This window comes from Chironomus tepperi, unplaced genomic scaffold (assembly GCF_022539635.2).
Source record: "Chironomus tepperi strain 1889 unplaced genomic scaffold, CSIRO-AGI_Ctep_v1 contig_170, whole genome shotgun sequence".
Classification (NCBI taxonomy): domain Eukaryota; kingdom Metazoa; phylum Arthropoda; class Insecta; order Diptera; family Chironomidae; genus Chironomus; species Chironomus tepperi.
In genome coordinates, this window is record NW_027226292.1 from 66,277 (window position 1) to 91,330 (window position 25,054).

General features: G+C 30.6%; 3 protein-coding genes across 3 annotated transcripts; 1 reads left to right on the forward strand and 2 right to left on the reverse strand.

The window, feature by feature from the left end:
* The first annotated feature begins 382 nt into the window (after positions 1 to 382).
* Bruce (BIR repeat containing ubiquitin-conjugating enzyme) lies at positions 383 to 21,149 on the forward strand. The gene is made up of 14 exons (XM_070638070.1): positions 383 to 756; positions 819 to 1,086; positions 5,114 to 5,162; positions 5,220 to 5,640; positions 5,823 to 8,015; positions 9,517 to 10,329; positions 10,424 to 12,032; positions 12,236 to 18,285; positions 18,359 to 18,658; positions 18,716 to 18,810; positions 18,872 to 19,043; positions 19,372 to 19,555; positions 19,631 to 19,881; positions 19,971 to 21,149. Exons 1-14 carry the CDS (start codon positions 573 to 575, stop codon positions 21,065 to 21,067), a joined length of 13,686 nt encoding a protein of 4,561 aa, XP_070494171.1. The 5' UTR covers positions 383 to 572; the 3' UTR covers positions 21,068 to 21,149.
* Positions 21,150 to 21,249: 100 nt separating this feature from the next.
* LOC139088784 (nucleoplasmin-like protein) lies at positions 21,250 to 22,850 on the reverse strand. The gene is made up of 4 exons (XM_070638071.1): positions 22,696 to 22,850; positions 22,410 to 22,564; positions 22,063 to 22,195; positions 21,250 to 21,946 (listed from the first exon to the last, which is right to left on the reverse strand). Exons 1-4 carry the CDS (start codon positions 22,715 to 22,717, stop codon positions 21,762 to 21,764), a joined length of 495 nt encoding a protein of 164 aa, XP_070494172.1. The 5' UTR covers positions 22,718 to 22,850; the 3' UTR covers positions 21,250 to 21,761.
* Positions 22,851 to 24,095: 1,245 nt separating this feature from the next.
* LOC139088789 (uncharacterized) lies at positions 24,096 to 25,044 on the reverse strand. Its single transcript, XM_070638084.1, has 3 exons — positions 24,849 to 25,044; positions 24,558 to 24,782; positions 24,096 to 24,483 (listed from the first exon to the last, which is right to left on the reverse strand). The coding sequence occupies exons 1-3, from the start codon at positions 24,990 to 24,992 to the stop codon at positions 24,358 to 24,360; spliced, it is 495 nt and encodes a 164-aa protein (XP_070494185.1). The 5' UTR covers positions 24,993 to 25,044; the 3' UTR covers positions 24,096 to 24,357.
* Between the last annotated feature and the right edge of the window lie 10 nt (positions 25,045 to 25,054).

Sequence of the window (25,054 nt, forward strand, 5' to 3'; positions counted from 1 at the left end):
AAATATCATTACAATTTCTTGTTGTTCAAACTGTGTAAACCACATTAAAAAATATCAAGCCCCCTAAATTTTTTTGAAAACTCGAAAATAGATTTATCTATTTTAGTGTAATTGGTCGAATGTAGACGTTTTTAAAAAAAGTATTGACGTTTGAATAATTAAGAATTAATAATGAAAAATAATAATCTAGGTATATATTAAAATAAAAAATAATCTAAATATAATAATTCATCCAATTTTCATTTAAATTTTTTTCAGTACGTGCCAAAAAAACCTAAATGTATACAATTTTTCTATTAAATTTTCTTAAAGCATAACGAAACAATAATTTTTGAATAATTTCATTTACTCTTCATTAAAAAAAAAAAAGAAAAAGGATAAAAGTACCTATAAAAAGTTCATAAAATCAGAAATTAATTATTCTTCGATAACTGTTTTCCATTATTGAAAGATTGTTTAATTTGTTTTTCAAAAAAGAGACACACGCTAAGATTTTGGCGTCAATTTCTTTTTGTATTGTGAAAGGTAACAGCAATGAAAAACTGATTAAGTAAGGAAGAATTTACAGAAGCATGGAAAAAGGCAAAGAAAATAAAGATTTTCTGAAAGAAGATGGATATTTATCGGTAGAATCATGTAAAAAAGCTCATAAAATTATATTCCATCCAAATTTAAACGTAATGCTAATAATTACGAATCACTCCATTGTGATTTTGGACATAAATTCTGGAGTAATATTGCAACAAATAAATATTGGTAATTAATTTTTCATTATTATTAATTTAAATTTGTTCTTATCTAGTGAATTTCTTTTATAGAAACCAATAAACCAATAAATGGAAGATACCTAATTGAACACGATAAAATATTATTTTGGAATGATAAAAATATGGGAATGCGTAGTGTATACCCAACGAGTGTATTGTTATTAGAAACTATTCTTCAGACTCCTATATGTAGTACGGATAATATTATCAAAGTCGAGGTATTACTATCAGAGGCAGTTCTTTTATACAACAGTTTAGTATCTTTAGAGCAACAAGGAGTTGAAAATTCAGCTGATATTATCAATGAGCTGGTCCAAAAGTAAGTAAATTAAAAATTTAATTTTATTATTATTGGTCATTCTTGCTCTAAGTTTAACAATATCCTTAACAATGATTAAAAATAAATATATTTATGAGCTTAGTCATACAGTACATAAAATTCTTTCAAAGAATATTGTGTGTACATTTCATAAAAGTTCTCCGCAATGAATTTACGTCTTATCTATTCTCATTCTAACCCTGATTCTAACAATACTATTCTTAATCCATTCTATCACCTTTGATTGTTTTCGTAATTCAACTGTCTTACTTTAAAAACTGAAGCATCTAAATCTCGTGACCTATACCTTGTCTAGTAAGCTATCAAGACTCTTTCGGATAAACGATAAATGAATGAATTTGTTGTATAGCAGATTTGCAATCAGTCACAGGTCAACAGAAACAGTCCACCTGTCATCGCAACTCTGTTGTATAGTGACTTAAACCTAGCTGGATCTTGTTTTGTGGGTTGTGAAGAACTTGAATTTTTTTTATTTAGTTTATTCGTATGTATCAGATTATTCACCGCACAAAGTGATTCTTAAAGTGCCCTCTAGACTTGAATAAATTAAGAGAAAATTCGTTCTTTAAAGATATTGGAAATAGATTAAAAAGATTGAGTGTTCTATCATAGAAGTCTTAATTATTAAGGTTGCATTTGATAATACGGAACTAGAAAGTTTTCTCGATTTCTTGTTTGATGTCTTTCATTAGCCTGCTGTAATTGTATTTTTTTTTTTCAATATACTCTCCTGACAATACGCTTCAATGTGGTGTTCCATCTTTATTCAGCACATCTTTACTGATTTGTTTTTTTCTGTTTTTAAGGTTTTATTTATAATTTAATTTAATTAAATTTAAAAATGATGTACCTAATTCAAGTTCCTTAATCTTATTGATGAGTAAAATAACGTTAACACAGTCAAAAGCCTTTGAAAAATCTAAACAATCAATATGCCAGTAGATTTCATGGCTTACCCTGTATTTACGTTATAAGCCAGTGGCTTATCGGAAGAAAAAAGTTTTCAAAATCTCAAAAAAAGGCTTAATAACTAGTAGTGGCTTAGTAAAGAAATGTAAACAAATGAAGAAAATTCAAAATTTTCATGGAAATTTTAAAAATTATTAAGTGTTTTCTAGTCCTAACTGATTGTTAATGTCTAAATATATCATTTGAAAAAAATTAAATTATTTTATCTAGTTTAATTAATGGCATTTTGATAGTGGCTTATTAACGAATCCAAAAGTTTTTTTCAGTCAAATTTCTTTACTAAGCCAGTGGCTTAGTAACGGGTAGTGGCTTATAACGTAAATTCAGGGTAGTAAAGAAATTTGGCTATGGAAAAATTTTTGTATCCGTTAATAAACCACTACCAAAATGCCAATATTTAAACTAGCTTGGTTATTATATTTGGAGTCCATATTAAAACAACGATTTTCATAAATTCGAAACCTCATTTTAACGAACTCTTAATTTTACGAAATGCTCATTTTTGCGAAAAATTTCTTTTCATACAAAAAAGAAAAACCGTTACCCTGAATTTACGTTATGAGCCAGTGGCTTATCGGAAGAAAAAAGTTTTCAAAATCGTAAAAAAGGCCTAATAACGAGTAATTGCTGAGTAAAAAAATGTAAACAAATGAAGAAAAAACGAAAATTTTCATGGAAATCTTAAAAATTATTAATTTCTTCTAGTCCCTTATAGTTTGTTTTTAATCGAATATGTCATTTAAAATCGGAAAATTTATTTTATCTAGTTTAATTGATGACTTTTTGGTAGTGGCTTATTAACGGATACAGAATTTTTCCTGAGTCAAATTTCTTTACTAAGCCAGTGGCTTAGTAACGGGTAGTGGCTTATAACGTAAATTCAGGGTAAGGAAAAAACGCATTCTGACTTATAAAATTTTGTTGAAAAACAATCAAAAATGAATCATTACATTTTATTAAATGTCATATTTGTTTATTTTTGAACTTTTTTACAATGAAATTTATCCATAAAATTTTGTTAGTTCAAAATTTGAAATTGATACTAAATTTAGGTGTATGAAAAAAAATTTTTTCGCAAAAATGAGTCATTCGTAAAAATGGAGTCCATATTTAAACAACGATTTTTAGAAATTCAAAAAAATTAAGTTTCGAATTTCTGAAAATCGTTATTTTAATATGGACTCCATATTTGGACATTGTCCATCAGTTAGTACTAAATAAAATTACTAATTTTTAAGATTTCCATGAAAATTTTCGATTGTACTTCATTTGTTTACATTTCTTTACTAAGCCACTACTCGTTATTAAGCCTTTTTTTTGCGATTTTGAAAACTTTTTTGTTCCGATAATTCACTGGCTTATAACGTAAATTCAGGGTACAAAAGTGCGCTTAAATTACTCGATAAAAAAACGAGTCGTAATTTTTTCATGGAATTCTTAAAAATTATCTTTTAAGCGCATTATTGAATTTTTTTTTTCAAAATTAGACACTTTTGAGCAAATCCATGAGTAAACGGAACTGAAAAATTTCGATGTGCAATATTTCTCAACTTGTCGTTTTTAATTTCCTAAAAATATCATTAATTACTAATATTTACAATTCGAAATTTAAGCATGTTATCAATTAGTGCTGATGAAATGGAAAACGATTGCATTTGATGCTCTTATGTCTTAATTAAATTAATAAATTTGAAACCTTACGTTTTTCTTACGTTTTTACGTACGTAAAAATTTTAATCGAGTGACGGATTTTTTGTAATTCCTAGCTTACCTAAGTGTTTTCAACGCTTTAAATCCACAAAAATGAATCTTAATCGAGTATTAGAAATACTTAAGACGATATTAGCAATGCAAAATTGAGTAATTAATTAAATTTTCTAAGATTTGTAAAAAAAAAAATTACAAAAGTCCTCGTGTTATTGATCGAGGGACTTAAGCGCATTTTTGTCCCAGCGATCAGTAATTGATAAAATGAAAATAATAGATATTAGTTTTTCTACCAAAGAAACAGATCCAGTAGAATCCATATAACTTCCAGACTCACAAAAACAAGATCCAGTAAGATCCAGGTCACTTCCAGACCCACAAAACCAAGATCCAGGTCACTTCCGGACCCACAAAAACAAGTTATACTGGATCTTATTTTATGGGTCTGAAAGTGACCTGGATCTTGTTTTTTAGGTCCAAAAGTTACTTTAATTCTTGTTTATTAGGTCTGGAAGTGACAAAAATTCGCTTAAGTCCCTCGAACACGAGGACTTTTGTAATTTTTTTTTAATTTAGTCAGATAACTTGTCATGAAGAAATGGATTTTAATATGCAACAATATTATTAAATTTAAAATTTTATTTATTTATTTATTTAGAATTTACGTTATAAGTTATTAATAACGAGTAGTGAGAAATGTAAACAAATGAAGAAAAATCGAAAATTTTCATGGAAATCTAGAAAATAATCAATTTCTTCTAGCCCTTACTTGTTGTTAATATCCGAATATGTCATTTAAAATCGGAAAAATTATTTTATCTAGTTTAATAAATGACTTTTGATAGTGGCCTATTTACGGATACACAATTTTTCCAGAATTAAAGTTCTTTACGCTAGTGGCTTAGTAACGGGTAGTGGCTTATAACGTAAATTCAGGGTATTAAGAAAAGTTTCAAAAAATGAGCTTAAAACTCTACTAGCAAAAACAAATCTTCAAAAATTCTCAATTCATTTTTATGCTTATGCCATATTGGTATTACTTTACTAACCTTTTTCCTAAGTGGAGCTTATACCAAAAGGCTTTCCATCTGATTCCTTTGCTGGTTCTGCTACCTTGTTTGTATAATGTGCCCGGCCGTATTTTAAGCTGAAATCCTTTCATCAATGTTCAGCGCCAAGTAGTTTTTGGAGCTCCTGGTCACACTTTCCCTGTAAATTCCAGCCAAGGGCGGTTATTGTGTTTCTGTTTTTATAGTTATTTTAGTACATTCTATTACTTTAATACAACGACCATTTATTGTAAATTTTCCTCTTGTTATCTTTTAACTAGAATAAGTGAGGCTCAGAAAAAAGGAAAAAAAGGAATAAAGGCTCAAAAGGTAAAATAAACCATCAAAGTTAGAAATTAAATTATTAATTTTTATTAATTTTTCTAGTGGGACACTATATGCTTAGAGCTACCACATTCAAGCTTGAAAGTTGTTGCTAGCACAATAGTTATGGAGCTAAAAAGCCTTCAAAAGCACATACCTGCTTTAAGCATCGCATCAGCTATCAATGAAAGATTGACTGACCTCATTATTGGGGGAAGAGCAATTGAAAACGATCAAATTCAAAGATTTCATATGTATTCAGAAGCGGCACGACGAAAAACATTCGATTCTTGGCCTCATATGGATTACAAATTTGCATTGCCCGATCAAATGGCTCAAGCTGGATTTTATCATCAATCTAGTGAAACCGGAGATGATCGAGCAATGTGTTTCACATGTTCTGTCTGCTTAGTGTGCTGGGAAAAAACAGATGAGCCTTGGTCAGAACACGAGCGACACTCCCCCGAATGTGTTTTCCTAAAAGGTATATATAAATCAAATAATTAACAAAAAGTGTATTAAGCGCATTTTCCTAAAAAATCGTAAATTTCCGTTCAACCGACTGTTTAGCACTTACTTTACTTTCTATTACAAGGAAAATGCACTTTCGTTGCACTTAATCGCGAACTTCACTACTAAATTATTAATTTGTCAATTTTATGATAGGCGAGTATACACAAAACGTGCCTTTGTCAGTCACATATGCCACTAGCCCAGCTGTTGAAATATCAGGTTTTGATATTATGTCCTTTGGTGATTGTGATATCATATGCTTGGGAAGCTCACTAACTGGAGATGTTTGTGTTTGGAGCGTAGAACGACAATTAGAAAAATGTGCTTATTTTAATATAAAGTCATGCGAGAAAAATATCATGCAGCGTTGTAATGAAGGAAATGAAGTACATATTGATTTATATGCCATGTGCACTTTTAAAAAAGAAACAGTTACAAAGATAAAAGAGTTAAATTTCGAAAAAAACAAATCGAATAGGGTTAGTGGAACAAGAATTGTTGCAGGTGTAAAGTGTCATGAAATAGGAAAATGTAAAAAGCAAGCTTTCGAAGTAACATTAACAAAAAAGTCAAATTTTTATTTGGTTTCTTATGCTGTAGCAGAAGCATATAAATCTTCATCATCGAATAAAACTGCCACGATAAATGGAAACGACAATGAATCATTAAATTCTCATGCAAATGGTAAAAATGGATCGTCATCGTTAATTACGATTCTAGAGTCAACATATGAAGAGAGACTTGATGGATTTGATGATATTTTAAAATTCATGGATAGCAAAGAAAATATTGCTAAAAAAACTGACTCTCTGATGACTGGAGGATCAAAAAACGACAATGCTTGGACTTTTATTCCTAAAAATGAATCATCTGAGATAGATTCGGTCAAATCTTTAGCAATAAATGGTCCATCAATTATTTCCAAACAGAATTTAGTACAAACATCTGAATTTTTGACAAAAAATAAATCTGAAAGTGAACTAGTTTGTTTTCCTATGCAAGCTATTGAAATAGTTGATATAGATGATAATTATGAAATTAAAGAAATTTTAATATCAAGTGATAATCACTATATGATTGTTTTTTTAAAATCATGTTTATCTGTGAATCAAAAGGACTGTATGGAAACAAATGTTGCATCAAATAATAAAAATGTTCAATCTCAAGTATTAATCTATGAAATAGATGATAAAGGACTTATTAAAGAGGAAATTGTGTCAAAACGACTATTTTTCAATGAACAAATACCAAAAGAGTTTTGCATCTTACCAAAATTTGATACTAATGAGCGTTTTTTTAGTGGATGTCCAACCGATTCAAATGCTTTTGTAATAACTTGCATAGATGGCTCAATTAAAGTCTTGTCAATTAAAACATTAAATACCTTATCTGAAGCAAAAGTTCAAGGAGAAAAATTTATTTCTTGCGTTTATTGCAAAAATCTCGAACGTTTATGTGCATCAACTTCAAATGGAACATTGCACTTTTATTCTTTTTATGATTTGGATAACGATTCTGGTGACGAATTCGACGATGAAATTATGAATTCTTTAGAAACAATTGAAAAAAAAAATAGCCGAGTTGTACCATCGACATCTAAAATATTTTCAAGAATTGAATATGAAAAAAAATCTAAAATTGAAATAATTGCCAATCAAAAAAGTTTACACCTAAATGATTTGAAACTACTTTATTCTTTGACGCAATTTGATGAAAATCTTACTTTATACTCTGCTGAAGTGCCAGGATGTTGGACCGAAATATTTCAAGCAAAACGAAGAAATCCTCAGAATATGAGTCCTAGTGAAGATACACATTTGACGAGAACTTGGAGATTGCATAATGATGCAACTACTTGGGATGAACATTTAATAGAATTAAGTCTCCCAAAACCATCATCAATAGGACATATTGACTTTAAGTTTTCAATATTGCAGCCTTGTAGTAATCCACCTGCTATACAAGTTACTTTGTTGAAGCAAAAGTCTATTGGACTTTGTTGCCGAAGAAAACCCGGACCTAACAATAAACAAAAAAATATTGAACCATCTATAGATGTTGACAATAATATAAATTTTAATTTAAATTCTGAAAACATACATACAAGTACTTTTTATGACAACTCAACAATTGAAAATCCAGTATTATCTGAGGAATATTTACAAGCTAGAAATGCTGAAATTCTTGTAGGGCCGATCGAATTGTCTGCATGTATGGATCTAAATGAACAAGGTGGTACGGTTACTTTCATCAGTCCAAAGCTTCTTAAATCAAAAGCAAGGAATTATTTAATTCATCTAAAAACAATGACGGATGTTTCCAAAGAAGGACAATCAAAAACAAGGGGTAAGTTGAAAATCTACTTTAAAAGTAAACGTAAAACGTCATGAACATTATCAACACTATCATTAGTATTTTAAACGGAAAACCATAGAAAATTTTGGGGATTATGTCGATTGCCCATATTCACTTGCCCACTGATTGTTTGCCCACTGACATTTTTCCACTAGTCTTTTTCCCACTGGTACTTTTGACCACTGGAAGTTTTGCCCACTGGTACTTTTCCCCACTGATTATTTTCCCACTAGCTTTTTGCCCATTCGTACGTTTGCCCACTCGTATTTTTCCCCACTGGTACGTTTGCCCACTGATTATATTCCTTCATAAGCAATGCGTTTGAAGCCCTGCAATGGCTGGCTTCCTGACTAGACAAAAATTCTACGCAGGAAGCACTTTGAGACTTCGGGGTTTTAGCATTCAATAGCTCAAAATTCGTAGAGGTGGTAAACACTTTTGGTTTTATGGACTTCATTACCCTTAACTTTATTGTTTTTAATGTTAACATCATTGATAAGTAAGTAAGTAAATATCTCAACTGGATGTAATTATTATGAGTATATTGATTCTCGAGGTAGACTAATAAGCTCGTGAGATTACTGTGTGAGCAACGATGCAAAAGTGCTGGGAATCAGAAGCGGGCAGAAATTAACTAAAGACAGAATACAGCTTCCGACGAACTCTAAATGCGGAAATGGGCCCTCGTGCGCCTTTGCCAAGGAAGTAAGTAAATAAGTATAATGATTCTGGATGCTCACTGGATCTTATTCGATTGAAAATAATAATTCAACAACATGATCATAAAATAAGATCTAGAGAATAACCAGTCACATAATGTGCAACATAATAAGATCTAGTTAACTTCCAGACACACTATGTCCTTAAAAAAGATCCAGAATCATTATACTCATAATAATTACATCCAGTTGAGATACTTACTTTCTTACTTACTTATCAATGATGTTACCACTAAAAACAATAAAATTAAGGGTAATGAAGTCCATAAAACCAAAAGTGTTTACCACCTCTACGAATTTTGAGCTATTGAATGCAAAAACCCCGAAGTCTCAAAGTGCTTCCTGCGTAGAATTTTTGTCTAGTCAGGAAGCCAGTCATTGCAGGGCTTCAAACGCATTGCTTATGAAGGAATATAATCAGTGGGCAAACGTACCAGTGGGGAAAAATACGAGTGGGCAAACGTACGAATGGGCAAAAAGCTAGTGGGAAAATAATCAGTGGGGAAAAGTACCAGTGGGCAAAACTTCCAGTGGTCAAACGTACCAGTGGGCAAAAAATCAATGGGGAAAAAAATCAATGGGCAAAAGTACCAGTGGGCAAACGTACCAGTGGGAAAAAGACTAGTGGAAAAATGTCAGTGGGCAAGTGATCAGCGGGCAACCGAACCAAACCCAAAATTTTGATAGTGTTAATTTTGTTTGAGGCGATTTTTGTACGTATGCAGCATACATTGGTTAAAATTCTTGAAAAATAATTTTTTTATTTTTTTTAGGTTGCGATTGGCTTCACGAAATATCAATTTCCATAAGAGCAACACGGGAAGTTTCTAATGTAAATAATGAACGAATTCAACGCCTTGCAATGTTGGAGTCAAACATATTAATGAAAAATCTGATTTCAATAGCTATTAATAAGAGCAATTCATTAATGCAAAACCTTGCGATGGACATACTCTATTGGATTCTTTGTGTAAATTTGGCGCGTTATAGAATTCCAAAATTATTAGCTGAAATCAATTCTCACCAAAGTTTTTGTGTAGAAATAATTGAAAAAAATTTAAATGAAATAATACAAAATTGTATTCTGACGAGTAATCGTAGCATGGCAAAAAAGGCGGTAAAACTTATATTTACCACTCAAAATGGTGCAAGAAATATGATTGATCAAAAATCTTGCTTGAATTTTGAAACAACATTGAAAAATACAATATTATCCAAAGTTCCGAATATTATTAAAATTAAACATGCTGGATCTCTGAAATGGTTCACATTATTAATTGCTGGTACAACAACTAATGAATCACAAGGACCAATTTCTGTTGAAATAATGAAGCTTTTAGTTGATATTTTAAATGAAGTATCAAAAAGAACAAACACTTTAAATTCATTATTACAATCACGATTTGGATTGTATGGAATGCCTTTTGAATCTGATTTATTTGATACTGAGTTACCATCTTTTGGAAGGAATACTAACAACAACATTTCTTATAGTAACGTATTTGTCCATAAACCTGTTGCTAATGGACATCAATCACAACCAATACAAAATCAATTTAGTGATTTAAAGAACTTTTGTTCTCATGGTATGTTTCTTTTTTGTAAACCTTATAAGTATAACTTTGTAAAATTATTTGTAATTTTTATTCTAAATACTCTTTTTTTCTTTTTGTGTTGTAGATAATCCAGAAATAAGAATTCCGTTTCATTTACGAAAAAAAAGTATAAATAATCACATTAAAGGATTATTAGAAGTGGAACCATTGCACTTTACATGTTCTTCAACATCAGAAGCAACAAGAATTGAAAATGTGGATTCAATATCTTTACAAGCTACAAGTATAATTGATGATATTTTGATTGAAACACCGCCTCATATCGGAACATCGAAATTAGCTGGGAATGATCATATTATTAAAATACCGAATGAAAAAATTTCATTTAATAATGATACTGAGATAGAGAAAAAAATTGAGTCACCGTATGCTTTAGCTAAAAATGTGGTCGATAAAATATTTTATTCACAAATTAAGAAAAACAAATATAAGGAACCATACATAAAGACAGGGGCAACAAGTAACGTACCTATATTTACCGGAGATGAAGAGTTTATGATGATGCAACAACAAGAATCTGATAACAAATTAGATAACGAATCTAATATTCAAAATGCATCCACAGTTTATGATGATAAAGTACGTGAATTTATCGATAATTCAAATTTAGACGATGGTTTGAACATTTTGGCGTGGCATAAATTATTGAGTTTGCCTGCAAAGCAAATGATTGTAATCGACAGAATGCATTCAGGTGCTAGAAGACAAGTGACATTAGACTTTGGAAATCCTATTGTGCTAACCGACATAGTTGTTCCAGCTTGTAACGATTTGGCATCATTAACGATTGATGTTTGGTGCTTTGACGAAGAAAGTGATTGTGTTCGTATTGCGTTATGCAATGATATTGCCCTTAAAATGTTAATTTTAAGTGATTTGCAACCTCCACCAATTTGTCGATTTTTAAGAATGACCTTCATGGGTCGGTACGGAATGTCCGCTACAAGATGTAAATTACCAATGGCTTCTTTCTTTGGACATAACGTCATACTTGATAAAGATAGTTATGCCGATCCTGTGATGAAAGTTGTTACAATTAAAAAAAATTACTTGCAAAATCAGCTGAAAGTATTAAAAGCTTTATATGAAGACACACACTGTCGATATTGTTTGGCAAGCAGTAAATTATCCGATCTTCTTAGACCATTTCTTAAGACTGAAAATTCAAATATGTCACATATGAAGTCTTATTTGAATCGTTTAAAGGATGGTGACGAAAATAATAATATTGAATACGTTAAAATGTTGAATGTTTATGAGGAATGCATGATGTTTCAAAATCAACTGAATGTTGTTAAAAATGTCATCAAACGCATTGAAAACTCACTTAATGAAGATCAAAAAGCATCTTTAGAGGACATGTCATTTAGTCATTTATCAACTGATAAGCTGCATGTGTTAAGTGAATGTTTAATTGAATTATTGCTTCATTTTGTATCAACATACGATGCTCAAAGTATTTCCATATTACACTTCTTTTTTGATCTAGAAACGTGTAATTTACTTTTCAGAACATTAGTAATCAATGGAGACTCACATGTTCGCATTGCTACTTGTTCTATGATTGTAAAAATGTGCTCGTATTCTGTGAAACCTTGGTGGGGAAATTTTTTTGCAGACATATTTACATCTCTATTCTCATCTCAGAACACGGAAATCTTTCCTCAAGATAGGTAATTTATGTTTTTTCTGTATAAAATAATTTTAATGTAAAAGCAAAGTTTAATCTGGAGTATCATGCCAATTTACCAGTGTGAGATTAAAGACTATGATAACGATATTAAAATACATCTATTCTGTGCAGATTAAAAAGCGCTATTACCATAAGTTGCAACAATTTAATCATTTTATTTCTTATCTTTTATATATTTTTTAGAGTTTTTATACTTTTAACATATTTGGGAAGAAAAAGTATTCAACTGAACACTTGTAGAACGACAGTTTTGGATGCAATTTTAAAAACTATTGCAAACCTCTTGGCGCCATTATCAAATGACTATGAAAGTCATCTTCAATTATGGAAAAATACAGACTTAACACTTCTGAGTTGGTTACTTTTATTCTTGTCTGTATGTTTGGACGATAACAACGATAAGAAGGACAATTTGAATCCTCGATGGGACTTCATGTCTGGTGATATCGCAAAAGCTCGACTGTGTGTGACAAACAACAATCCAAGATCATTTTCACGTTCATTCAAAAAACGTTTTATTCAAAATAAACAAACAAACACAAATCAAAACAATATCGCTGAAAAAGTTTACATGATGTCAGAACAAATTGCAAATGCACCAAGTATGCTTTCTACGTCTACATCAAATTTAGATTCAGTTATTAACAAAGCTCAAGATTTAAAGAACCATCTAAAAAAACTTCTTCCGAATGACAATGACTACATTTTTCCAAAAAGTTTTCTCAAAAAAAATGTGACTGATGCTGGAACAAAAGCATTAAACTCTCCATCAACAAATAGTGGAATCAATAAAATTGATGATCAGACAAATGAAAATGTAATTGATAAGGGTCTTAAATCAATTAAAGGACAAAATGTGTTGGTTGTCGTTAGAGGATTAATAGGTTTGCTTCTTAATATGGATTTTACATGTAACATGGATCTGTTTTTATTAACCTGCAAAATAATTGCTAAACTCGTCAATGCATGCAAAATATCTGTTCAACTTAGCTCAATAATAACAGTTCAACAGTTACTTCAACTTGTTAGGATAGCCGTATGGGAAAATCAGCAAAATTCTTGGGCAGTCCATGCAATAACTTGTTTACTCCAGGATATTTTAGAAGCAGATCGTAGTTACAAATCCCTACTAATGGGAAATATTGATCCCGATACTATGGAAGTAGACATAAACAATGGAAATGAAATATCATTGGCGCAAGCATTAGGATTTATGTCAGAGTTTCCATCATCTACATCAAGTCAGTCATCATCAATATTTAAAGATTTCTGTAATTATGATGTTTTTAAAACAGATACAAAATATCAGCTTCCTTCTCTTATAGAAGATGATACAGATGGAATTGAAGATATTCTGGATGATATCTTAGAACAATCAAAAAAACTTACATCTGCTGGAGTATCTAAGACTAGTTTTGCTAAAAAGGATTCATCTTCATCAAATTCACAATTGAAAAGTGCTTACTCATTACTAAATAGATGCAAAGTATCGTGTACTATGGATTCGCGATTAGAATGTGGATTGGATACAAACACGGAAATTAATTTAAGGCGTTTGATTATGAAATCGTCTGTAAATTTCATTACAAATATTCCGCAACAAGAAATGGTTGATTCAGTTTTTATTGAAACACCACCATGGCCAGCATCAACATTGTCTGCTTGGAATAATGTTGAGTATCAGAAAAAGACAGATACAAATATCATGCTAATGGATGTTTTTGAAACCATTTTCACTGATTTGCATCTTGAAGATTCATGGTTAAATCTAGAACAGGTTTTGCAATTATGGCTAACACTGAATGGAGATAGTAATGACCTTCCAAAAATAATTTTCAGTAATCTTCAGTCAAAAATACCATTCGGTGAGAAAGCTGTTAATGGACTTTTAAAGGCGTTAGCAACTCGGCCAGCATTAAAAATAAGAGGTTGGTGCTTAGGCTTCCTTTGTTTAATATATTCCATCTCCAGTAAACCATTAGATGATTTTAGTCAAATTAATGGAACAGGGGAAGCAGCAGGATATAACAAGAAAATAGGACTATTGATTATTAAAAACGAAAATTTCGAAAAAATGATTCTACGTTTTTGTAATGGAATCTATAAAAATAACTCTATTCAATCAACATTTGCAGGCCCAACAGTTTGTCGCTTACTTCAAGAGTTATTTTCATGTCTTCAAGTGAAATGCCAATTGAGAGATGAATTAAAGGAAACATTATTACGAGTATGCTTTTCTTTAGTACAAGTTGATGGTGCAATCAGTAAATCATGTGGCCCGATCGATGCACAGAATCAAATAGTTAAAGAACTTTTGAATTACCAATATCAAAAGTCGGACTTGAGCATTGCTATGAGCATAATTGAATGCGTTTCAAATCTTATTTATCATTTTGTTACAAACATTGAAAAAATTCAGTGTCAAAAGAGTTCTGATGGTAATTCCAATTCAAATAATGTTTTCGGAAGCCTCTTTGCTACAGTATTAGGAGCTGAAAACACGCAAACGAAAACCGTAACTGATTCAACAATCCTAATGAATTTAATAAAATTATCATCAATTTTTATAAGAACAAAACTTCCACTGTCAATGACAGATTATGACGTAACAATGACATCCGTTGATTTTGTTGAAAATGCTGAAAGTCAAACAGATGAAATCAAAGCTGAACAACAAAACCAAACAAATGCACAATCAATAAAAAAGAATTGGCCAACATTTACCGATACAGTTTTACAACATTTTCCAACAATGAAAAGATTTCTCAGTGCATTATCACATTGTAACACATCATCTACCGCATTACTTGTAATTTGCTCCATTTATTCTCCAATGTATAATGAATCAAAAAATGCATCTTTAAGTGATCCAATGAATGTTGAAGATGCACTGTTTCAATTGATAATTTATATGAACACACTGGCATCTCAACCTTCTCTGATGATAAAACCAATATTTGACTATATTAAATTTGTCTCAAATGTTCGTCATGCAATGCCAAAAATATACTTATCTGAACCTTTTCTATGGTTGATGCTGAAAATTCTTGAAACAAATGAATCTCTCAAAGTGTTTTGTGAAATGGGTGGAATAAAAATTTTGGCAGAAAATTTAGTGAGAAGTAACCGTACACTTTTAAATACTCATCCAAATTTGGTTACAATGATCATGCAACATTTATCGAAAGCACAAAGTGTCCAATCAATATCAAATCAAACGACTAAAAAATCTATTGGATCATTAAAATATGATGAAGGCTTGATAAATTTTGCACCATACTGTACAATAACTTCTGAAAATCCTTCTGCTCAACCTGCAGATGTTTTAATCCAAGGTCAAGTATCGTCACATCGAAGAGCTAGAAGTCCAGCATGGAGTTATTTATTTTATCCTAATGAGTCATATGTAGACTTAATATTAACTCTGCCAACTGCTGTTCTTTTAAAAGAAATACAACTTCAACCACATTTATCAACTCTCGCTTCATGTCCTTCCGCTGTGTCAATTGAAATCTCACGTGATGGTATGAATTTAATACCATTGACTCAACCAATCATGACATCTGGTATGACATGCATTCGTCTTAAATTTCCTCAAGCTGAAATAGCTACGCATCTTGTAATACGACTATATCGTCCAAAAGACAGCTCAACCATTGGATTATCAATGATTTCCGTGCTGGGTTCATCAATATTCAATGATAAAACATCTCTATCAAATTTATCATCAAATAATAACGAAATGAATAGTGAAGAAGAAACGCAGTCTGAAATTAGTTTTGGATGGTTAAGAATTTTGGCACAGTGTTTTAATGTTGGCACATACACCGATAATTCTATTTCAAATTTAGTTATCGCATCCGCATCAGAAGTCAATGGATTTATGGAATCTTGTTGTTCTCTTCTAAGTATTGCTCCATCCATGTCTAATTTTTTGCTTCAAAATTTGGAAACTGTCCTTTTAAAATTGGGATTGTATAATAGAGAACTAAGCTTAAAATTAATTAATATTCTACTGAATGAAAGTATTCCACACATCTTTAAATTATGTAATGAGACAGTCTCCGATATACTCTATCAATTATGCACAACATCTGATTGTTTTTCACGAGATCGAATTCAAATGATTATTGATTGGTTAATGAACTTGGAATTGAATAATCAACTAAAAAATATCAATCCTAATAGTGGATACGTAAAATGTATTGCATCGATTTTATGGCAAGCGTATGCAACAAATTTAATATTAGATCTTGCAAATTTGATAAATGTAGAGTTATTTGAAAGGCTTTTTGGTTGGTCAGAACGAATTTCTGAAAATAGTCCAATGAAACTTGCAATTGATTCTATGCTATGCTCAATTTGCTGTATAAGACCAGAGTTTTTTAATATAATCTTGAAGAAAGTAGGTATTCTCGTACCAAGATATGATTTAAGTGGTAATAAATTATTATGTCTGAGTGATGAAAGAAAGGAAAATGAACGATTGATGACAGATGATAGTAAACAATGTAGTAATGATGCTGAAGAATGGCTTTCTAATCATACTATACAAAATCTTTCATCATTAAATCTAACGTCATCACAAATGAAAACAATTGCAATGGCTTGTCAATCCCCCTTAACTATATATCAACTGATCAATTCGGGTCTACCTAATCTATTCACAACAGCAATTTTGGAATTTTGCCATCTATCATCGAATCACGAGTTGCTGTGCTCATCAATTTGTCAAACTGATACCAATAAGGCATTACATACCGACAATACATATCCTATGGTTAATGTTAAAAAGATCACCGACATATTAAACTTTATGAGTGAAGTTTGTGCTGAAGAAGGACACATGAGGGACTGGTTAGGATCATATGAAGGTTCTATGTGGATAGAACCACTTTTATCTTTAATGTGCAATAATAAACTACAAAACTCAATATTAAATGATGACGTTAACATCCAGGCATTTTTGGAGTTGGAAGAAACGGTTATAAAGTTTTTATCAAATTTCACTTCTTGCCATCCTAAAAATCAAGACATACTAACAACAAATTTGATATCAGTTATTCGTACAACTGAGAAAAACAATTACAATATTAATCAACAAAGTCCTGGAAGTTCTACTCAACCATCAAATTTATTTAAAACATTATCGTGTAATATGAAATATTCTATATCTGGATTCACAAGACGTCTCGTTCTTCAAATATTACTCGAAAGCGAAAAAATGGTAATCAGTGTGCGAAGCGACTTACCTCTTCTGAGGAAATACGATTCAAACATGACATACATTAGCAATCACCCTTCAAAAAAACCAAATTCACATCACTTATTGTTTTATGTTAGTATCAATACCAAATGCCAAGAAATTTTACAAAATAGCATATCTGCTTATAACAATTTGCTTCCATCTTTCGTTAGTAATGAAGGAATATCAACAAAATCTTCAGATTTTCCGCTTGATAATCGTACTGAGAAAAAAGATTTGTGGGATTTAGGTATGCAAATGAATTTTGGAATGGAATTTTTGAGCGTTGCTGCAGGTGTTCAAGCGAAAGATAAACGATCTAAAGAACTAAAAAATCAAGAAAATGCACAAAAAACTAAAGATATTTTTAATGTCTTTAAAATGAAATCTGAAGAATCAAAATGCTTACCTGACAGTATCCAATTTGTGCACACCGCTTGTGCAGATATCGTAATTACTAGCGACACGACGATAGCTCAAATTTTGAATATGCTCAAATCAAATGGCATCTCATTGTCCACACCATGCATTAATTTAAATTTAATTCAATCAAAAATTAATTCAAATGAAGAAGATACGTCTGAACTTATGAAAGCTTCAGATTTTAATCCATTATCTTCTCCGTTACAAATATTCTCAAGTCGTGGAGGATTGTCTTTGTTAGCACATTACTTGCCAACTGTTTATCCAGAGCAACCTAAAAGTATTCAAAAATCTAGTGAAAAGGAAAAAAATTTACCTGGAGAATGGGTCAAAGGGGAATGGATTAAAATTGAACCAAATGAAGAGATTTATGAAGATGTCGATGATGGTATTGATAGTTCGTGCAAGATTGCAAACGTAATATCATCAGTCCCTCAACATTCTTTAGCTGCATTTGGACTTTTTCTCAAACTACCAGCATATTCTGAAGTATTATTACGCGATAAAATTCGAGCACAATGTCTTTTAAGATTAATTCTTGGAGTAACTGGCGATGGTGAAGGAAGTAAGTAATTTTTTATTACGGTTTTTTATTTAAATTAAATTATTTAAAAAAATATGAAATTTGTTTATTTTAGATGATATTTATAGTTTAACACTTAGTTCATCGCTACCAACATTACCATTTGAAGTTTTAAGACAATTACTAGACAGTTCACCACTTTCAACAGATGATGGTGTTTTATTGAGACGAATGATTTGCGAAATTGGCGCAAGTCATCTTGTTTTAAATTGTCTGAGCATCTTCACACATCATAACTCTAATTTAGCCACGGGTCCTGAACTTATAAAGTCATCTTCGATGAAAAGTTATACGGTGCTCAACGAAGAACAAACTTCTGATGACAAAAGTCACGTTTATTGGGCCAAAGGCACAGGTTTGTTAGCATATTCGAATAAATTGATTTGATCTGTTCTATTGACATATTTTTAAGGTTTTGGAACAGGATCTACTCAACAATCATGGAATGTTGAACAAGCGCTTATGAAGCAAAAAAGCGAGGAAGATTTTGTCACAGTCCTTTTACAGGTAAATAACTCAATCTTTTTTTAATTTTGTACGCTCATTGCTTGATTTCAATTTACGATAGGTTTTATCGAGTTACATCAACCCTGGAGACATAATTCCCAACGCTGAGTCAAACTGCATCTCTTATCGTGAGTCACCGTTAGAAGCATGTGATCTTCCACCTCTATTTATAGATCTTGTTCAACAGTCTTGTCTCATTCCTGCTTTATGTTCTTACTTAAGGAACGACTCGGGTAAGATGAATATCATATGCAAACAATTAAAATCATGTGAATATATTGTTTCTCGTTCATGAGTTTGCACAATCGTCCTCCACTAGTGTTACTCAAAAGTCTGTGCCTAATAGTACCAATCTTGCAGTGAATACCGCATCTCGATTGATTTGAATTTTATGAAGTTTGAAATTTGAAACTCACTTAAAAGTGGGGTTCGAATTGAAATGACTGATTGCATTTTTTTTTACCAAATAGTAATTGCGCAAAAATGCGCTTAAGACCTTCTATCATATTAAAAAAAAAATTTTAAATTTATTTAATCAATTTTTTTTTTTTTTTGTAACAGTTCTTGACATAACCAGACACATTCCATTATATCGAGCGATTTTACAACTATTACGAGCACTATCCATTTCACCACAATTAATTAGCTTGTTGACTACAAAGCAGGAAAATGATTCAAAAACTTCAATAGCAAGTTTACTTTACAACATGAAATCTTGTGTTGACACTTATGCTAGCCGTTTGAAGTAAGAAGTTTATTTTAAATATTTGTTTACAATAAACGAATTAAAAATAATATTTTTTAAATTTGTGATTTACAGAATCAACAAGAAATCTAATTTAAAAGGACAATCACAGAAAATTTCTATAAATCTAGACGAGAGTGATGACGAAGGACTAGCCTTATTAATTCCAGACATTCAAGAGACGACTTCTTTAGTTCAATCTGCAACATATTCAGATAATAGCAATCTTAATAAAGAAGAACCCCAATCTATTGCTGTTGAATATCAAATTAATAATACGACTATGGAAGAAAAATATTTAGAAGTTATGAAGAAATTACAGTTTGGTAAGAGCAATTTGTTTTTATAATGCCAATAGAGACAATTAAATTTGTTTTTTGTTTTAATTATTATTTATCCATAATATCTTATTTAGATACATTTGAAATGATAGCCGAATCAGAAAATGGTTACAGATTTACAGTCTCTCACCATTTTGAATCGAACGTAAGAATGAGCAATGAAAGAGGAAATCCTGGACGAGTTAAACGTTTAGCTCAAGAAGCCACTACACTTTCTACAAGTTTGCCACTTTCATTCAGCAGTTCTGTTTTTGTACGCTGTGATACTGATCGTTTAGATATAATGAAAGTACTTATAACAGGGCCGTTTGAGACACCATATGCAAATGGATGTTTTGAATTTGATGTCTACTTCCCGCATGATTATCCTAACTCACCAATGATGATTAATTTAGAGACTACAGGACGACATTCTGTAAGATTTAATCCAAATTTATATAATGATGGAAAAGTTTGCCTTAGCATCTTAAACACATGGCATGGAAGACCAGAAGAAAAATGGAATGCGCAAACGTCTAGCTTCTTGCAAGTTCTTGTTTCGATTCAATCTCTTATTTTAGTGAGTGAACCATATTTTAACGAACCAGGTTTCGAAAGATCACGAGGAACACAAAGTGGAAATCATTCATCGCGGGAATATAATAGTAATATATACCAAGCTTGTGTAAAATGGGCTATGTTGGAGCAAATTCGGAATCCGTCACCTTGCTTTAAAGATGTCATTTATACCCACTTTTGGTTTAAACGAAATGAAATTTGCCAACAAATTGAAAACTGGATTGATGAGTTGAGCCGCTCAACTCAAGTTAGCGAACGTTGTGGAAGAACGATTTCTTTCAACTCAATGGTTTTAAAACGACAATATCGACAATTGAGAGATGAATTTGCCAAACTACCAGTTCCCGAAAACTTGAAAAATTTCCAAAATCCATTTAACCTAAATGCGTTACAAAGCAAATCATTAGAAAATGATAAATCTGACAATTCGGGAGAGCCTAAGCAAGTGCTAAATGAAAATCCAACTTTAACAAATGAAGAGCAAAAACATTCTGAGATCGAATTATCAACTGATCATTTAAAATCAGTCATACAAAAAAAAATTGAAAAAGACATTGGTGAAAGTTCAGCAGATTTAATGAAGGATATTGAAGAGATGCTAACAGATGGTTAATTACATTTTGGTTATAGTTTTAACTGACAAAAATTATGTGAATGAAATAACAATAATAATAATAATAAAAAAAAAAATAATAGCCTGTTTCTTTTTTTTTTCAGAGTTGTTTTTATAGGCACAAATGCAATTAATATTTTAAGCTCTAAATTGATAATTTTTAAATTTCTCAATAATATTTATATGTCAAAAGATTCGACTTCACATAATTCACTTGGCATAAATTTCAAAATCCTTACTCTCAACGTGATAAAATTAAAGCATAAAACGAGTGTTGCCTAGCATAGGTTGTGCCTATTTTTGCCTATCTCTCTTCTTCGCTTCTAATCCAATTCCTTTAGGAGTAAGGATTTTGAGATTTTTAGGATTTTGAATGATATATAAACATTTATGATAAATTTCAAAATTTGGGACTTATAGCCTAAAATGCAAGTTGACGTTGTGCCTAGCAAAACAACTCTGTCTTTTTTAATTAAATCCTACCTTTTCAGTACCTATTTTCAAAAGTAACTAACTAAATATCATTTTTTAGCGTAAAAAATTTATTGATTATTGATTTATAAATTTCATATCATACTGATTTATATCAACAAAATGGTTTAAAAAAAAAAATTAAGTGGTTTAGAAGAAATAAAAAGGCTTATTTATAAAATTATAGACTTGTGTAATTCCCTTCAATCTATCATGCAATAAATTATTTCTTCTTGCTATTCTTGTCATTTTTGGCCCCTTTAGAATTTTGGCTCGCAATTTTAGCTTTTTTGTTTTTTGGTTCCTCTTGGTCCTCTTCATCGTCAAACTCTTCTTCATCGATTTCTTCCTCAATTTCGTCGGTATCAATTTCACCGATTAAATGATGACCGTGAATATGAACAGGACCTTTAAAAAAATTTTAAGTACTTGTCAATGTGTACATTAATTTAAGAGGAAAACAATAGAACGCTTAGAAAACTAATTGTTTAATCTCATTTACACCCGTTGAACGGAACACTTACCCTCTCCTTGTATCAATGTAAATTTTACTGGGTTGTCAGGAAATTCGAGAAAACTTTGACTGCAACGATTCTCTCCAACTTTTAAAACGGCAATTGGAATTTTAACTATTGAATCTTCAGATTTTGTCTCCACCTAAATTTTTTTTTATATTTAAAGGTTAATTAATTATTAGCTACATTTTGTCTTGTTCTTTTTAAGCTATAAGCAACTCTTTTCAATTTCGTATTTTTTTGCTTAATTAAAGTTTATTCTTGTATTTATAAGAATAAACGATTAATTTTGTTTTAACGTTTTTTTAAAAATTTTTTAGTCGTTATTATTTATCTTTTTCTGCTATCTATTTTACCTCAACCACGTTGTATTCATCTTGCTTTGCTTCAACTCCGAGTAAAATTTGTTTTACAATTAATTTGTTTGCTCTTGGATATTCGAGCTCTTCAGCACCGCTTGTACTTTCCGGATTCCATAGAACATGAGCATTAGCTCCTTTCAATGTAACACCTATAAAAAAATGTAAATTTATTCTATTTATTAAAATGAAACCGCATGCAAAAAAAAATATATATATTTTCAAATAAATAGCCAGAAATTCATAAAAACTATAATAATTTTGAGAGCTTATAATTTCTTACCGTAGAAAAATTCATCTGCCATTATAATATGATGGGTTGTATCAGTAATTATTATTAAATTTTATTCCGGCAAAATCTATGATTCTGGTTAACTTTAGTTTATCGTACTTTTGCTCCCCTCAACAAATTTTTCGAATAGTTTTCGTTATTTTTTTTTAAGGAAAAACAAGAAGATTATGCTTATGATTTTTATTTGCATTTATTCTGGAACTTCATGTCTCAAAATATGGAAAAAATAATTTTTATTCACAATTTAGGGTAAGCGAAATAATTACGATCATCAAAGCGATCAATTAAAAGTGAACAGTCTTGCAGCTACAACTTAAATTCATATTAATCTTAATATATTGTTATATATTTATTTGTAAATTACCTCATCAATATACTGGTGCAAAATGCATAATATCGTATGTTAAATACGGTATTTCTTGATTAATTTTTTTTAGTCTTTCCTCATATAATTTACAAATACGTTTAACTGCGTCTGAAATTGATTCAAAATCAAAATAATGTTTAGTTTTTGGATTACTGCTAAACTGAATGAGCAGTATTATGTGTACCATATTTCACTAATTTTAGAGAAATATACTGGAATTTCAATAAAAGCACCTGTTTAAGTGTGTTTATTAAAACCAATTTATAAGTAATTGTATGTTTTTTTATTTCGTATTTTGTTAAATAGGTTTTTATTTTTTCTAAATAATCTCCTCTACAATACATGTTAATTTACTTTATTTAATATTAAGCATGCCAATTTAATGTGTTTATAATTAATGAATCTATTTCAATCACTTCATAGTATATAAACAATAAAGAAAACTTAACTAGGTCTAATATTTTTATACGTTATATGTATCAGGTTGTTGCAAATGCATCTAAATATACTTATAATTTATTTTGATAAGATTCAAATTTTATTTTAATTTGCACGTCTTAAATGTGTGTGCATTACGTCTAATAGAATGTTTTACTTGTTTTTTAGTGCATTTTGAAACTTCTATCTTAATAATGTCTTAATAATGACATCAAAGAGAACTCTGGTTTGTTTAATGTTTGTTCGAAGCCGGTTTTTCAGCTAAAATTATTTTTGCAATTTTTGCCAGTATAAAGTCATCTACAAACTTATGTTAGTTATTAAAACTGTTCTCTATATGAAATACTAGAATTCTGTGCCATGTTTGCTAAACTTTTAGATTTAACATGCTCGGAATTGCACTAAAGCCGATTTCTTAGTCGATTAGCTAAACATCGGCTAAACAATCAGTTAAAGCCAAATTTAGGGTTAGACCTATGAGCTTAGCAAAAATGACTGCGAATTCTGGTATTTCATGTAGAGAACAATTTTAATAACTGACATGTTTTTAAAATGGCTTCGTCTCGTCAAAAAAAAAAATACAAAATATGGTTTTAGCCGAAAAAGTCTTCTTCGACCTCTGTAATTTTTTTAATGTTATTTTTATATTTTTGTCAATGACTAGGTTTTTAGTATTACTGTCTTATTTGCATTATTTAACTCAGCAAATTTTAAAAGTGAATGAATTTTAAATTTAAAGCACTTTTAAATATGTAACTTTAGGATGCATTACCAACATATTCTGGCTCAATTAATTTATAAATCCATTTAATTCTTCAGAAATAACATGCAATAGGTTTTAACGTAGTTTAATGTTGATTTGCGCGCACTGGCAACGGTGGAGGCTTGTTACGTGCTGGAATAGGTGGCAATTGTTGATTTCTTTGTGGTACTGGTGGTATTTGACTTAATACTGGTGGTGGTTCTTTAGGAGGCTGAATGGAAAATGATAAAATCATTATAAGCATTAACAAAATTGATTTCAAAAATAATTGAAAAAATTTATTACAATGTCATCCCTAATTTCCTCGTAAATTGCAGACGGTGCTTGATAAGCATCGTTGTGCTGCAAAATGTTAAGTTGTTTTGACGAATCTGGAGAAATGGCACAATGCGTTTCGATTTTTGATTCCAAATTTTTCGGTCTACGCGGAATAGATGGCCTTTCAGGAATTTGAGGTTGTGAATTTGAAGATGAGGTTCGTATAATCTGAGATACATCTACAACACCAGCCTTAAAAATAAGACATAAATTTATGTAAATACAAATGTATATTATAGAATTGTGACTTATAAAAACCTGATGTTTAACTTTATGCATTGGTTGTGGTGATTTTGGAAGAGGTGGTCGAAGCGGGGGTTTTGAACGGGAAACATCAGCATTTGTAGGGATTCCGATATTATTATAATCATCATTCGTTGAAATATCAATGTACTCGCACATTGGTACACAATTTGTTGTACATAATGAAATTTCATTAAAAACTTTTTTCTAAACAGTCAAAT

Excerpts from the sequence above, each read along its gene's own strand:
- LOC139088784 (XM_070638071.1), bottom strand. The coding sequence starts at position 22,717 with ATGGCAGATGAATTTTTCTACG. Across the intron at positions 22,565-22,695 it reads GGCAGATGAATTTTTCTACG|GTGTTACATTGAAAGGAGCT; the intron begins GTAAGAAATTAT and ends ATTTTTTTATAG. Across the intron at positions 22,196-22,409 it reads ATGAATACAACGTGGTTGAG|GTGGAGACAAAATCTGAAGA; the intron begins GTAAAATAGATA and ends AAAAAAATTTAG.
- LOC139088789 (XM_070638084.1), bottom strand. The coding sequence starts at position 24,992 with ATGTGCGAGTACATTGATATTTCAACGAATGATGATTATAATAATATC. Across the intron at positions 24,783-24,848 it reads TGCATAAAGTTAAACATCAG|GCTGGTGTTGTAGATGTATC; the intron begins GTTTTTATAAGT and ends CTTATTTTTAAG. Across the intron at positions 24,484-24,557 it reads AGGAAATTAGGGATGACATT|CCTCCTAAAGAACCACCACC; the intron begins GTAATAAATTTT and ends TTTTCCATTCAG.
- Bruce (XM_070638070.1), top strand. The coding sequence starts at position 573 with ATGGAAAAAGGCAAAGAAAATAAAGATTTTCTGAAAGAAGATGGATAT. Across the intron at positions 8,016-9,516 it reads AGGACAATCAAAAACAAGGG|GTTGCGATTGGCTTCACGAA; the intron begins GTAAGTTGAAAA and ends TATTTTTTTTAG. Across the intron at positions 18,659-18,715 it reads TTATTGGGCCAAAGGCACAG|GTTTTGGAACAGGATCTACT; the intron begins GTTTGTTAGCAT and ends CATATTTTTAAG.